Source organism: Terrapene carolina, unplaced genomic scaffold (genome assembly GCF_002925995.2).
Source record: "Terrapene carolina triunguis isolate 2854851 unplaced genomic scaffold, T_m_triunguis-2.0 Scaffold68, whole genome shotgun sequence".
Taxonomy (NCBI): Eukaryota; Metazoa; Chordata; order Testudines; family Emydidae; genus Terrapene; species Terrapene triunguis.
Window position 1 is genome coordinate 24,997,137 of NW_020664419.1, and position 15,318 is coordinate 25,012,454.

The 15,318-nt window shown below is 42.9% G+C and overlaps 1 protein-coding gene across 1 annotated transcript in view; it reads left to right on the plus strand.

Moving 5' to 3' along the window:
* Positions 1 to 15,318, plus strand: part of CPNE8 (copine 8) — a 258,293-nt gene that overhangs the window by 239,840 nt on the left and 3,135 nt on the right. The window contains exon 20 of the mRNA XM_029910832.1: positions 2,594 to 2,667. Within this exon, the coding sequence (XP_029766692.1) occupies positions 2,594 to 2,667 (74 nt within the window). The remainder of the gene's footprint in view (positions 1 to 2,593; positions 2,668 to 15,318) is intronic.

A 15,318-nucleotide genomic window follows, 5' to 3' on the forward strand; every position in this document is an offset into this window, starting at 1 on the left:
TTTTCTCCCCAGAAAAGAACTTGGGAATCAGTTACAGAACTACAGGCAGTTCTCTCAAACAGACCCCTCAAACTTAAATAAAATTTACAGCTATGAGTAAAAAATGATAATCCAATGGTGTGGGCTGATCAGAGGATAAAACTAGAGCTGTCCAAAACTTGGGTTTTCTAGTTAGGGAGAAATTGATAGTTCAGAGATGGGATTAATTTCAAATCAGACCAAAATCAAAATTTCTCATGAAATCCCCAAAAAACACTGGAAACACCAGCACATGGTGTTTCCCAAACAAAATATGTCTCCCAAGACCAGCAGCTCTGACTGAGATTGACACTATCAGTTTCACCATTATCATCAGCCGTGGAACTTACAAGAATGTCAGTTTCAGTCAGTAGCTGCTGGGCTCCCAGAGTCTATGGCTCTGGGGCAGACACACTATACAGACTGCCCAGGCTGCAGATCCCAAGGCTTCCAAACACCTCGGCCAGCTGGCTCTCTAGGCTGCCCACTTGGGATTTGGGCAGCACAGGGAGCCAGCTAGCCCAGGCATCTGGAAGCCCTGAGTCCAGGGCTCAGGGCAGTCCACATGGCAAGCCTGCCACAGATCCTGGGAGCCCACCCTAGGCATCTCAGCTCAGCAGCCAGGGGTCAAGAGCCTCTAGGGTTTCCAGGCTTCCAGCTCCACAGAAGTCCATGTGGTAAAGCTATCACAGACCCTGGTAAGGCTACCACAGACCCTGGTAGCTGGGAATCCTTGGTCCCAGGACAGTCCATATGGTGGAGCTGCGGACCCTGGAAGCTGTGGGGCAGTCCACAGGGTAGGTCTGCCTCAGAGCCACAGACCCTGGAAGCCCAGGTTCCCTGGTCCTGGGGCAGTCTGCATGGTGGGGCTGCTTTGTTGCTATAGTACGTGGAAGACCAGGGTCCCCAGTCCCAGGGCAGCAGTCTACATGGTAGGCTTCTCCTGGAGCCTTGTCTCTAGAAGCCCACGGGCCCCAGCAACCCACTAGGTGAGTTGGTAGGGAACCTTGCAAGGTTCAACAGAACACTGTCTGTGAATGAGCAAAAGTTCACTGAACTGGACTTGCTTCTGTAAGACATTTCAGGTTTGAAGAATAGGACATTTCCTTTCAACCAGTTCTAGATAGAACAACTTGCAAACCAAATTATAGCCAGAAAGTTGAGCATTTTAAAGACTTCAGAATATGGTGCATCTCATTAAAAATATAACACTTGTACAATTAGCTTTGAATCAGTTTTTTCAATCCATCTACGTAGAATAGATGTGATACCACAAAACTCTAACTTGGAGCTCAATTCAGTGGGTAGCACAAAGATCACAACACTTTCTGATGTCTTCTGGAAATAGTTTACAAAAAAAAGTAACTTATGGTTGAAGGCAAAAAACTTCTAAACTTCCTAGACTTTAGATCCTTTTTGTAAATGATTTTCTTCTGTGCTGGGTCATAGTACTAATCACTTACGATATTTCTACTTCAGTTTTGTTATTAGCTAAGCTTCAGGTGATATATACAGCAGTGATAGCCTCAGCAATGAAACTGATGGAAAAAATCAAAAAGGAAAAAATGAATGTCTGAGGAATCAGAGGCAATGGATTTGCACAGGTGTCACTTAGAGCAGATTTTGACCTGCAGAACTCTTATTACTGGTTCTGATGCACAAGAAAGAAAAAAAAATCAAACTTCTATTTATATTCCAGGTTAAGTTCATGGGGAGAAAAAAATTTACTTGTAAACTAAGCACATTCGCTCTCGAAATCATTGAGAGACCATAAAAATGTGGTGTCATTTTTAGTCACTTTTTAGAATAGAAAATCACTTTAGTTTTTCTAGTTCTATACATGTTGGGGTATGATTGTTTATTAATGTGCTGTAGATATTCACATGCAAATCAGTTATGCCCTGTCAAATTAAAAAAATTATGTAAACACTGAACAAATTCCTTACCTAAAGTGTTACATGATCAATTTACTATCATAATCTTCAAGAGTTTGTTACTACTAGACAGTGACAGTCATTACATTTCCAGATGCAAGTTTGAATCACTCCTGCCTCATGCCATACCAAAAGATGTCAAAGGCTAAGGAAAAAGGTTTCTTTACCTGGGGAGAAATAGAGAATAGTTGTGAAATTTATTTTACTGATAAAGTGCAGTTAACTGAAGGAATGGGAGTTAGAAGAGAGTCCCACACTCAAATCTGGGTATAAGGCTACAGTGCTGTTTCCATGTTACTGCTACTCCAGTTTATAGACTACAGCTCTAGAGTGGGGTAGGATTTAAATTATCCAAAAAGTTTTGTACTGGCTTTCCATACCAGGGTTTATTTTGTGCTAAAGAAGTAAATAAAATTATAAATACAAGAAACAAATTGTTCTGTGAATGGTAGGAGGGTGCAAATTAACTGTTGTACCTTATACATTTTGTATAAAGGAGGATCTTAAGAGATGCCTTAAATTAATAGAAAGGAAGGCTTTTTGTTGCTCTGGGTTCAGAAGGATCTAAAGTTTCTTTTTAATAAAATAGTTTTGTTGGGTGGCTGAAATGGCAAGTGGATAAACTACTTTTTTTTTTTAAGCTATGGAAGAATTGGATGGTGATGTAGTCAGAGTCTCCTCAAGAGGAAAATATGCAGAAAGGGATATTGTACAGGTGAGAGAAAAATTATTATTAATGTGCATTGATAAAAGTAAACATAGTTCAAATTGAAGTATTTTGTATGTACTAGGAATATTGATATATAAAATTTAAGAATGCATTAGATATTAGCTGATAATGCGTTTCCCATTGAACAAAGTGTTCAAAACAAGTATGCACCACCTAGTATCGTAATTCATGTTAATAATTCAGTTATTATTTAGAGATGAAATCAAGACAAGCAAGTCTGAGTAACTACATGATACATTAGAATTAATAATGACCTTTTATCTGTTTTAGCCTCACAATATAGTATTGTACTAACATTTGTCTTTCCGCTTTTTTCCTGATTAACAGGGAACACTTCCGTAGGAATGAGTACTCATTCTTTACTCATCTTTAAAGACAAACAGAAGTCAAACTACACTTGGACTCTGTAACACTATACATAGGGCCCTACCAAATTCATTGTCCATTATGGTCAATTTCATGGCCATAGGATTTGAAAATTGGTAAATTTCATGTTTTCAGATATTTAAATCTGAAATTTCACGGTGTTGTATCCGTGGGGGTCCTGACCCAAAAGGGGATTGTGGGATTGGGGGTCACAAACCTGTTATGGGGGGATCATAAGATTGTCACCCTCATTTCTGTGCTGACTTCAGAGCTGGACTCTGAAGACAGCAACCTCCTGCAGCTGCAAGAGGTTCCTGCAGGTGGACGTGGGTCTGATCTCCCCCGGGCTGCTGGGAGTGCCCCAGCCAGGGGCTCCTAGCGGCTAGTCTTGGCCAGCTTGGGAGGGACAAGACTTGCTCTTCCTCTGCATGTCTGCTCTTGGGTACGTCTCCCAGCTGCAGAAAGCTCCGCACACCTCACCCCAACACACACACTGCTTGCCCCCATTGCCCTGCAACCGCAGGGGGAGGGGTCACTGTACAGGGTGTGCCCCCCGTTCCAGATGCAATTTTATTAGTGTGTTTCAATAAAATAAAGACAGCTCATGTGAACTTGATAGGATTTATTGATAGACACTTTGCAGCAACAAACAACACTAAGGACTCAACTCCCTGATTGGTAGATACGGGCATCTGAGACAGTTTTGTAGGGTAGTGATCTCAATTGGTAGCCTCAAACTTGAGAGCCACAGCCTTAAGTTAACAAAAACACATGGGGAAAAAAAAGTTCTTGTTTCAAATGGCATTAATTGAATGTCACCATGGAGCATCCAGCAACCGTGCCTTTCTTCATTCCCTGTCTCTGTGCTGAAACCACCTGTCCTTGTTTAAACACTGCTCTCTCTGCATCTATGGAGTTCATTGGAATCGTCCGACAGTGCCGAACTAGCCTTGCAAGATGGGGGATTCTGCCTTCCGCTGAGTTCCAAAACTGTAGCACAGGCAAACTACACACCCCTTCTTTTGCAATATTTTTGTAAGCAGGCAGCTCCTGCCTACAGTTTTATCAAAGCCAGGAATTGCATTAAGCAAAGTTAAATCTACTAGCACCAGGTGCATTTTTGCAGGGTCAAAAATATGCACTGCTTTTAGGAACCCTGCTGCAGGTTGTTGAAACTTTTGAGCCATTTTTGCTACATTGCTGGACTCTTCCCCATGGTAGTAGAATTGTCTGAGTAGAATTGCCATGCAAGAAAACATCTGCTGAGCACTGGCATTTAACTCAGCAGTATCAGCGTGATTTTCGTTTGACTGTGCTTCAGCCCAGACCACTACATCCATTACTTTGTTGTACACTTAGTGGATTGTGACATGTTGAGAGTCAAACCAAGTGATTAAGTCCATGAGTCCTGTGGCATTTTTGGCAACAAACTGAACTTCCTCATTGAGCTGAGCATCGTTTAGAAGTGTTGACATTCTGTTAATACCTGTGTTTTCGGTGTCACTGTCAGCTCTTCTGAGACAAACTCAGAGTAGTACTTCAGGTGAGCTGCATGGTACTGTACAGCCCGAAACCAGGAATTCCAACGAGTAATTACTGGCACTGCAGGAAGTGCAATTTTTTGTTCTCCAATTTCAATCATTTCAGTCGTGTTTGCAACTTGCTGCCTGTATTGAAGTTTGTGGCTAGGGCAAAGTTTAAACATCTTTTTAATGTACTTGACCAGTTTATCAACTTTACCAAACTCACATCTCCACAGCTCACTGAAAAGAGAAATTATATGTGCGTTACATGTAATATGGACAGCATTAGACCTTGGAGAACCAATTTGAAAGATTTCATCATGTAAGTTGCATTGTCGCTTATGAAAGCAGATACTTTGTCTGAGTTCGCACTATATTTAAAAACTTTTAATTATTGCTTGAGAAACTAGTGTAGTTAACAGCATCCAAATAAATGCAGTCGGCGAACACTGTTAGCTTTCCTGTCTATACATCTTTGGCCTTGTCAGAAATAAAATCAAACAGAACATGCAGTACATAGTTGTCTTGCTCATCTGTGGACTCATCCAAAATAATTACAAAAGACTCACATGAGTTAATTGGAGACTTCATCTCCTCAAAATGTGTAGCAAAAACCTTTGGAAGGTAGTTCTGTCATAGCTTATTAGCACTTGGTAAGCAACCACATTTTGTACATTCCGTTGAATGAATTCATACAGCTTTGGGTGATCAGGTTTTTTCAATGGTATATTAGCACTTGCCAATGCATCCACAAGTTCCATTCTAGCTAAATGACAGATCTCGGAGTTCTGTCATCTTCTTAAAAAGAGAAGAAATTTGTTTTTTGTTTTTTTAACTTTTAATTTACCAGCAATTCACTATCTGCAGCCCTCTTTCTGCTTTGATGGGTTTCCGAGTCTAATTGGCGCTGAACTGTTGCCCAACATGTGTGAGCCAATGAAACATTGCAGCTTGTACAAAATAGTGTCACCATTGGCATGTAGAGTTTGGCTTCCTAATTCTTTCACCCGATCCACTGCAGTAATCATTTTTTATTTACTTTGGACACTCATTTTACAGTAGTTGCATGTGTCTTCTGGTAGACAGTCAATTGAGACCACTACAAAACCTCCCTAATGTCCATATCTACCAATCAATGAGTTGAGCCCTGTGTGCGATTTGCTGCTGTAAAGTGTCAATCAAAAAATTCTGTCAAGTGCCTCACTTTTTATTTTTCTTGAAATAAGCTAATAATTGCACCAGGAAAGGCGGGGGCGGGGAGTTCCCTGTACAACGTCCCCTCCCCAGGCAGCTGCAAAGGGAGGGGGACAGGAAGCGATTGGGGAGGAAGAGGTGCGGAGCTATCTGCAGCCGGGAGAGATACCCAAGAGCAAGTCCTGTCCCTCCTCCAGTCCAGCCAGAGCTAGGAGCCCCCTTTGGTGGGGAACTCCCAGCAGCACAGTGAAGATCAGATCCAACTCCACAAGCCGCCTCCAGCTGCAGGAATCTCTGGGGGTGTTGCCCAGTCCCAGAGTGTCCTGCAGTAGGGGGAGGCACCCAGAGGTGGGTCTGGTCTCCCCCTCATCCCAGAGCAGCTGTACAGGGGATGGGCAAGTCCTGTCCCTTCCCAGGCCAGCTGGAGCTAGGAGCCCCCTTGCTGGGGCACTCCCAGCAGCAGGGGGAAGATCGGACCCACCTCCACAAGTCTCCTCTAGCTGCAGGAACCTCTGGGGCTGTTGTCCAGTTCCAGAGCATCCTGCAGCAGGGCGGTGGGGGCATCCGGAGGTGGGTCTGGTTTCCCCGCTGCCACAGAGCGGCTGCACAGGGGATGGACAAGTCCTGTCCCTCCCCAGGCCAGCTGGAGCTAGGAGCCCCCTTTGCTGGGGCGCTCCTAGGAACAAGGGGAGATTGGATTTCACAGCGAAGGGCTTATTTCACGGTCTGTGGCACATTTTTCACGGCCATGAAATTGATAGGTACCCTAACTATACATGTGAAAGTAACAAAGCTTTCTTCTTTGAGTCAAGTACATTGTACACGTCCATTCCTCTGTAGGTATGTACACGCCTCATGCACAGTTGTCAGAGATTTTTTCCTCAGCAGTACCTGTTGGGGCAGTGTGAGCCTCCTCCAGTGCCCCTGACGCCCCTCAGTTCCTTCCTTCCACCAGTGACGATTGTTGGAGCTCCAATCTTTGCATCTGCAAGTCTTACCTCAGTAGTACCTGTAGAGTTAGTTTTTAGTCTACTGTAATGTATTTGTATAGATTTAGATATAAGAATAAGTTTAGGATAATCCTATTATAGAAAATTACTAACAGTTTCCAGTTGGGTACCAGGCTGTACTAGACTAAACACCTTATTCTCCTGGCTTCAAGGCCCGTCACTCGTGTAACAAGTCTATGCCTGTGAGTGACCCACACCTCAGGTGCCTTAAGTATCTGGGAAAGGTGCATGTGAGTGACAAATGTAACATTTGTAGGAGATTCAAACCTTGATCAGAAAAGGACAGGGCTGCAAGACTCAAGTACCTACTTATGCAGTTTGCACTTCATCCACCATGGGAACCTTCCCGCTCAGAACGGGTACTGAGCATGTCCAATTCAGCTAGAAGTGCTCGCCCTGTTCTGAGTTCAGAGGCAGAGCCTAGTCACAGGTACCCAAGAAGAGAAAACGTAAGTTTCCCAAACACTGAGTAATGGGGCCTTTGAAGTCTACAGTGAAGGCACTAAGCCGAGGTTAGGACTTGGAGGTGCACTCAAAGAAGAGGCACCCCCAGACACAGTCAGTAAGCCAGGATGGAGTGCTGACTCCAGAGCCCAAGATGGGTCCATTGAAACCAATCCCTGAGGGATCAGTGCACCTTTCAGTACCTCAGACTCAGGAGCCCATTCCAGTGCAGTTTGCACCTGAGACTTTGGAGGCAGCCAGAGAGTTGCTTAACCTGTCAATACCAGTTTCCCCTGCTGTTCAGGAATCTCACTCAGTGCCGGGATTGGAAGAAATGCACGCTTCCACAGTCCCGGCTCCAACCCCAGTGTACTGTTTAGTACAGGTGACTTCTACAGTTGCAGCCTCTCTCAATAGATTCTATGTAGAAGGAAGCTAGCAACGTTCTCGCTAGTACCCACATCTCCAGACTTGGAGCCGGTCTCCCCGATACTGATAGTGTCAACTCCACCACGGCCTCAGGAAGCAAACTCTTCAACAGACTCAGATCGGATCATATGCATCTCGACACGAACATGCCCACCATGGTACCAGCCACAGCCTTAGCACTTTAATTACCAATGACCTGCACATAGCTGGGTCCTGCTTCCATATCAGTGGCCCTTTTGGATCCCGTGGGGCTTCCGTCCACATCCTAGAGGTTCTCCACTCCCTTCCTTCCTGCTCTTCTATGTCAGCTAGGCACTGGGAGCGTCTGCAGTAAGGTCACCGTCTTCCCCCCCGGTACCGGGATTGGTACTATGCAGAGGGAACCATGCACTCAGGACTTTCCTGTGGATGAGTTGGAGGGAGGACCGCCTCAACAACCCTCAGCCTCTTCATCTTCTTCTCCTGATGAGGCATTAGTGACTGAGTCTACTTCTTCCCCTCCTGATGATGTCAGGGCTCATATCAAGACTTGTTGAGGAAGATGGCTGCAGCTCTGGCTGTCTAACCAAAAGAAGTGCAAGGAAGGTCACACAGGCTCATGGACATTTTAGCCTATGCAGGAGGCTCTCTAGGGCTGCTCTCCCTATTAATGAGTCTATCCTGGAACCTGCCAAAGTTTTATGGCAAACCCATCTTCCCTGCCTCCCACTGCTAAAAGGGTGGAAAGATGATATGTCCATTCACAGGGATTTGAGCACTTCTATAACCACTTCCCTTCAGCTTTATTCCACAGAAGGTTTACAGCTTGGGATTATGAACCAGCAGACTCTGCTGAGATAAGATTTAAACCTGTGAGATAATATCCTGAAATTCAAAGACAAGCTCCTTGATGAGGTAAAGCAGGAGTTAGCTGCTGTGAAATGAAGTTCACTTGCAAGCGAGCCTGGATGCTGCAGACTCTGCAGCTTGATCTTTGGCTTCCCCACCATCGGTATGCAGTGTTAATATAGATTGCAGTCATCAGGTCTTCCTTCAGAGGTGCAACAAACCATTCAAGACCTCCCATTTGAAGGTCCCTTGCTCTTTTCGGATAAGACAGTTGATAAGATCATCTCTTATCTCCAGCATAGACACTATTCAATCCACTTTCAATGCACTGGGTCTGCTAATTAATATAAAGAAGTTGATCCTGATGTCCATTCAAAGGATTTTGTGGCAGTCCTGGATTCTACAAAGGCCAGGGCTTTCCTGTTTGGAGCAGAGGTTCCAGATATTGCAGGTCATTGCTTTAGATCAAAAAGTGCACCCTGTCATCACTGTTCGAAATTGCCTCAAACTTCTAGGGCACATGGTAGCTTGCACTTATGTTGTGCAGTGTGTCATGCTGTACCTCAGAGAACTACAGGGTTGACTAGCCTCTCTGGCCCGTCAACATACAGACATGGTAGTTCTAGTACTGGCTCAGTTCTTGTCCTCGCTGGACTAGTTGGTAGAACCTGCAAATGTTTGCAAAGATAGTCCCTTTGCCTATCCACAACAATTACTCTCTCTAAACACAAATGCATCAGATCTAGGTTGGGGAGCTCACTTGGTCCCCTTCAGACTCAGAGCCTAAGGCTCTATATAAATATCAGGAACCTTCAGGCCATCCATTTATCTCGTATGGCATTCCTTCTGCATATGAAGGCATTCTTTCTGCATATGAACTTGCTGGTACTCAAAGACAACACAGCAGCCATGTTCCATGTAACCAGCAAGGGAGAGACCATTTGACAAAGTTATGCCAGGAGGCGGTCCTCCTTTGGAATTTCTGCATTGCCAGTTCCTTCAACCTGAGAACTGCTTACCTTCTGGGAGCTCAAAGTAGACCACCTGATCAAGTTGTTTTGCAGGTCGCCAGGAGTGGTCTTTTCACCCAGGTATGTCTAGGTCCATTTTGCAACCGTGGGGAACTCACCAAGTGGACCTGTTTGCAACTAGAGCTAACAAAAAAAGTCATCTTTTTTGTTTCTTAAGTGAGTCGCAGCCCAGGTTCACTGACAGATGCTTTCCTCTTACCCTGATTTGCCTTCCCTCCAGTTTTGCTCCTGCCCATAGTCTTGTCCAAAGTCAAGAAAGATTCCACTCATCTCATTTTAATAGCCCCAGAATAGCCTTGTCAACATTGTTTTTCAACTCTACTAGCCCTATTGGTCAGACCTCCACTGCTATTCCTAAGAGATGTGGATGTGATCTCACAAGACCATGACCACCTCCTTCATCTCCACTCCCAGGCTCTCCACCTGACAGTGTAGATACTTCATGGTTGACAACCTCAGAACAAGTTTGCTCTAAGGGGGTGTGGGAAGTTCTGCTAAATAGTAGTAAGCCTTCAAAATTAAATATGTTCAACTGACTGGTCACTAAATGTTGTTTGCAGTGTTGTTGTAGCCATGTTAGTCCCAGGATATTAGACACACAAGGTGAGTGAGGTAATATCTTTTATTGGACCAACGTCTGTTGATGAAAGAGACAAGCTTTCAAGTTACACAGGCTCAAAAGCTTGTCTCTAACTTGCAAGTTTGTCTCTTTCACCAACAGATGTTACCAATAAAAGATATTACCTCGCCCACCTGGTCACTGAATGTCAGTTTCACTGAGGGTCTGCTGTTCCAGGGTAGCCTTGCCATGCAGACTGTCCAGAGGCCAGGAACTTCCAGACTCCCGAGCTAGCTAGCTCCCTGGGCTGCCCGACTCCTGAGCAGGTAGCCCTGTGAGCCAGTTTACCTGGGAGATTGTAGCCTTGGGATCCCTGGCTCCAGGGCAGTTTGAGGTGCTAAAGGAGCACTCAAGGAAGATAAGGCTCTTGCGGAAAAGCTAAATGAATACTTTGCATTGGTCTTCACTAGAGAAGATGTGAGGGAGAATCTCAAACCTGAGCCATTCTTTTTGGGTGACAAATCTGAGGAATTGTCCCAGATTGAGGTGTTGATAGAGGAGATTTTGGAACAAATCAATAAATTAAACACTAATAAGTCACCAGGACCAGATGATAATCACCCAAGCATTCTGAAGGAACTCAAATATGAAATTGCAGAACTACTGACTGTGGTATATATTGGTATTGCTCAAATCAGCCTCTGTACCAGATGACTGCAGGATAGCTAATGTAATGCTGATTTCTAAAAAAAGGCTCCAGAGGCAATCCTGGCAATTACAGGCCAGTAAGCCTAACTTCAGTACTAGGAAAACTGGTTGAAACTAGAGTAAGGAACAGAATGATCAGATACATAGATGAACACACTATGTTGGAGAACAGTCAACACAAACTTTTGTAAAGGGAAATCATGCCTCACCTATCTGTTAGAATTCTTTGAGGGTGTCAGAAAGCATGTGTACAAGTGTGATCCAGTTGATATAGTGTACTTGGACTTTCAGAAAGTAAGCAGTCATGGGATAAGAGGGAAGGTTCTCTGATGGATCAGTAACTGGATAAAAGATAGGAAATGAAGGGTAGGAATAAATGGTCAGTTTTCACAACGGAGAGAGGTAAATAAAGGGCCCCCAATGGATCTGTCCTGAGACCTGTGCTGCTCAACATATTAATAAATGATGTGAAAAAGGGACTGAACAGTGAGGTGGCAAAATAGGCAGATGATGCAAAATTACTCAAGATAGTTAAGTCCAAAGCTGACTGCAAAGAGTTGCAAAGGGGTCTCACAAAACTCGGTGACTGGGCAACAAAATGGCAGTTCAATGTTGATAAGTGCAAAGTAATGCACATTGGAAAATATAATCCCAAATATACATACAAAATGATGGGGTGTAAATTAGCTGTTACCACTTAAAAGAAAATCTTGGAATCATTGTGGATAGTTCTTTGCCAACATTTGCTCAGTGTGCAGTGGGAGTCAAAAAAGCTGATGGACTGTTAGGAACCATTAGGAAAGGGATTAATAAAAATATCATAATGCCACTATATAAATCCATGGTACGCCCACATCTTGAATACTGTGTGCAGTTCTGGTTGCCCCCTCTCTCCAATTGTAATGCAGCTATTATTATTTTTTTTTAAAGTACAGAGAAGGGCAACAAAATGATTAGGGGCGTGGAACATCTTCCATATGAGGAGAGATTAAAAACACCAGGACTGTTCATCTTAGAAAAGAGACAACTTGATGATAGAGGTCTATAAAATCATGAATAGTGTGGATAGGGTGACCAGACAGCAAGTGTGAAAAATCAGGACAGGACTGGGGGGTAATAGCCTATATAAGAAAAAGACCCCAAAAATCGGGACTGTCCCTATAAAATTGGGACATCTGGTCACCCTAGGTGTGGAGAAGAAAGTGAACTAGGAACTGTTGTTTACTTTTTCAAATAACACAAGCACTGGGGTCACCCAGTGAAATTAAATGGCAGCAGGTTTAAAAAAACAAAAGGCAGTACTTCACACAATGCACAGTCAACCTGTAGAACTCATTGTGAATGCCAAAAGTATAGTTGGGCTCAAAAAAGAATTAGATAAGTTCATGGAGGATAGGTCCATCAATGGCTATTAGCCAAGATGATCAGGGATGCAACCCCATGCTCTGGATGTCCCTAAATCTCTGACTGCTAGATGCTGGAACTGGATGACATGGGATGGATCACTCAATAATTGCCCTGTTGTGTTCGTTCCCCTGAAGCATCTGGCACTGGCCACGGTTGGAAGACAGAATTCTGTGCTAGATGGACCATTGGTCTGACCAAGCATGGCCATTCTTATGTTCTTACATGTCTAATGTAAAATAGATGTAGAATGAAATCAAATTTATTTATTTTATTAAAATTTTCAGTCTTTTATACATAATAAAGTAGCAAAAAAAATCAAGCCCTTTTATTTAAAAAGAAGAAATTGCCTTTGAAAGTCATCTTTAAAGCACTTTCTGCTTATATATTCTCCTTGGATCTACTAGCATTCTGGAAAGTCTTATCCTCTTACATCAAGAGGATATACATAAGGGGAAAAAATACACAAAATTATTTATAAGGAATTACTTTTGTGGGATGAAAAAGAATTGTTGCCTCTGCTCATCCCCATATAGGAAATTGGAAGATAAATATGCCCTGATATAAGTCCTATATAGTATGATGAAACTAGTAGCCCAGATTGTCCAGTCCATTCCATTCGTTCAATGCTGCTCAGACAGCAAAAAGTCAGTGGATTCTGGCTGAAAAGGGCCAGAGAATCCCTGTTGTGCAAAAGAATTCTCTACTGGCAATAACTCTGACAGAAGTGTCTCCTCGTCTATAGGTAGTGTTGAGAGAGGACTGGGGTAGGATGCAGCAATGCTCCACTACACTAGTTCCCACTGATATAAATTAGAAAAGCCCCTCCGTTGCTCTAATGAACCCTAGAGCTGGGTGGTATAGGACCAGGAAGCTGCAAGTATTCTCTGAGTGTCTCCCCATCCTCATTCCCTGCAGAACTTTAGTGAGGGGAATGGATCCCTTTGTTTGAAAAGTACAAAGCAACAGGAAAAGTATGCCACCCTGTAACCACTTACAAATATGTGTTCAGAAATGGAAAGTTGAAAAAGGGCTCTCAAGTAGTACCCATAAATTTGTGACCTTTGTAGGTTACAACAGAGATGAAAACAGAGAGTAAATACCAATGTCAGTTGCTGTTATCCCAGTACTAGGGCAGTGAGCTGCTGATGAATGGCGGGGATGGGTTTCTGTCACAGAAAGGGGTCTATCCTCATTTTGTAAATGAAGTAATAAATGGAAATAATCCAGCACAAAACTATTACATTTTGGCATGGTAATTAAATAGGTATTATCATTAATCAATCTAGAGCTAGAAATAAGTTGTTAATACTTAATTTTTACTACAGTAGCACCTACTGATTATGGACAGCTCAGGGCCCCATTGCACCAGGCACAACTTGCACATATACTAAAAGATAATCCATGGCCCAAAGAATCTTAGACAAGATGCAGTAAATGAGTGTGACACATTTGGGGAGTTGGAAAAGGATGAACAGGATAGCAGTAACATGAGCAAGTTTTGTATAGATTAGCTGTATGCAGAATTGCTCACCACCTGGGCAGCCATTATCTGTTTCAATTATTCTATAGGTATCTTGGCAGAAATGCGTCATAAGGAGGCATTTGTAGGAAGATAAGGTGATAGATTTACAGACTTTGATAGGGAGTTTTTCCTATGCATAAGGGGCAGGACAGGAGAAAGAGTAGGGTGATGAGAATGATCAGTCAAGTAGATGATCTTTGGAGCAGCAGAAACAAATTAGAGATAGTAAATACCTAATATATAAGACTACATGTGTTGTCAATACTATATCATGGTTTTCTAAAATAGTAAGGAAAGGAACAGTTGTTGATATTTATACCACAAACATAGTATAAATGATTAATGGCTCATTACAATAGAGATTATTAGGACCAGCTGAAATGCTCTTTCCCATAAACCTTTTCACTGAAGAGGATATATTGATCTGCTTGAGGCAACAGTGACTTGACAAATTTGAAGTGTTGTGGAAGGCTTGCAATAATTACTATTATCTGATTAAAATAATTTGGTTCACTTTTTTAAACATATGCATTATAAAGCAAAATTAACATTCCTGCAGATAGCTGCTTTAAGTTTATTAATTATCTAAAACAAAACTTTCCTATCTCCAAATCTCTTATTTCTATTAGGGCTGTCAAAAAAATAATAAAAATAATCGTAATCAATTGTGAGATTTTAAAAAATAGTCATGATGTATCGCAGTTTTAATTGCATTATTAAACGATAGAATACCAATTTAAATTTATTATAAATATTTTGGATCTTTTTCTACATTTTTAAATATATTGATTTCAATGACAACACAGAATGTAAAGGGTACAGTGTTCACTTTATATTATTTTTAGTGCAAATATTTGCCCTGTAAAAAAGATAAATAAAAAATAGTATTTTGACAAAATGTAAAGAAGTTACCAATGTGAGATTTATAAAGATAGCTACAGCTCTCGACCAAAGGTTTAAGAATCTGAAGTGCCTTCAAAAATTGGAGAGGGATGAGATGTGGAGCATGCTTTCAGAAGTCTTAAAAGAGCAACACTCCGATGTGGAAACTACAGACCCCGAACCACCAAAAAAAGAAAATCAACCTTCTGCTTGTGGCATCTGACTCAGATAATGAAAATGAACATGTGTCGGGTCTGCACTGCTATGGATCGTTATCAAGTAGAACCTGTCGTCAGCATAGAAGCATGTCCTCTGGAATGGTTGTCGAAGCATGAAGGGGCATTTGAATGTTTAGCACATCTGGCACGTAAATACCTTGCAACGCCGGCTACAACAGTGCCATGCGAAAACCTGTTCTCACTGTCAGGTGACATTGTTAATAAGAAGCTGGCAGCATTATCTCCTGCAAATGTAAACAAACTTGTTTGTCTTAGCGATTAGCTGAACAAAAAGTAGGACTGATTGGACTTGTAGGCTCTAAAGCAGTGGTTCTCAACCTGCAGGCTGCATGTGGACCAATTAGCACACACCTGCAGCCCAGCTGTGTGCTAAAGGCCCCATGGTCTGCGCAGCAGGTTCCGGGAAGGGCCCGGGGTCCTGGCTGCCCAGCCTGGTGGGATCCAGGGCCCCGGCAGCCCAGCCGCCCAGCCCTGCGCAGCAGGGTCCAGGGTCT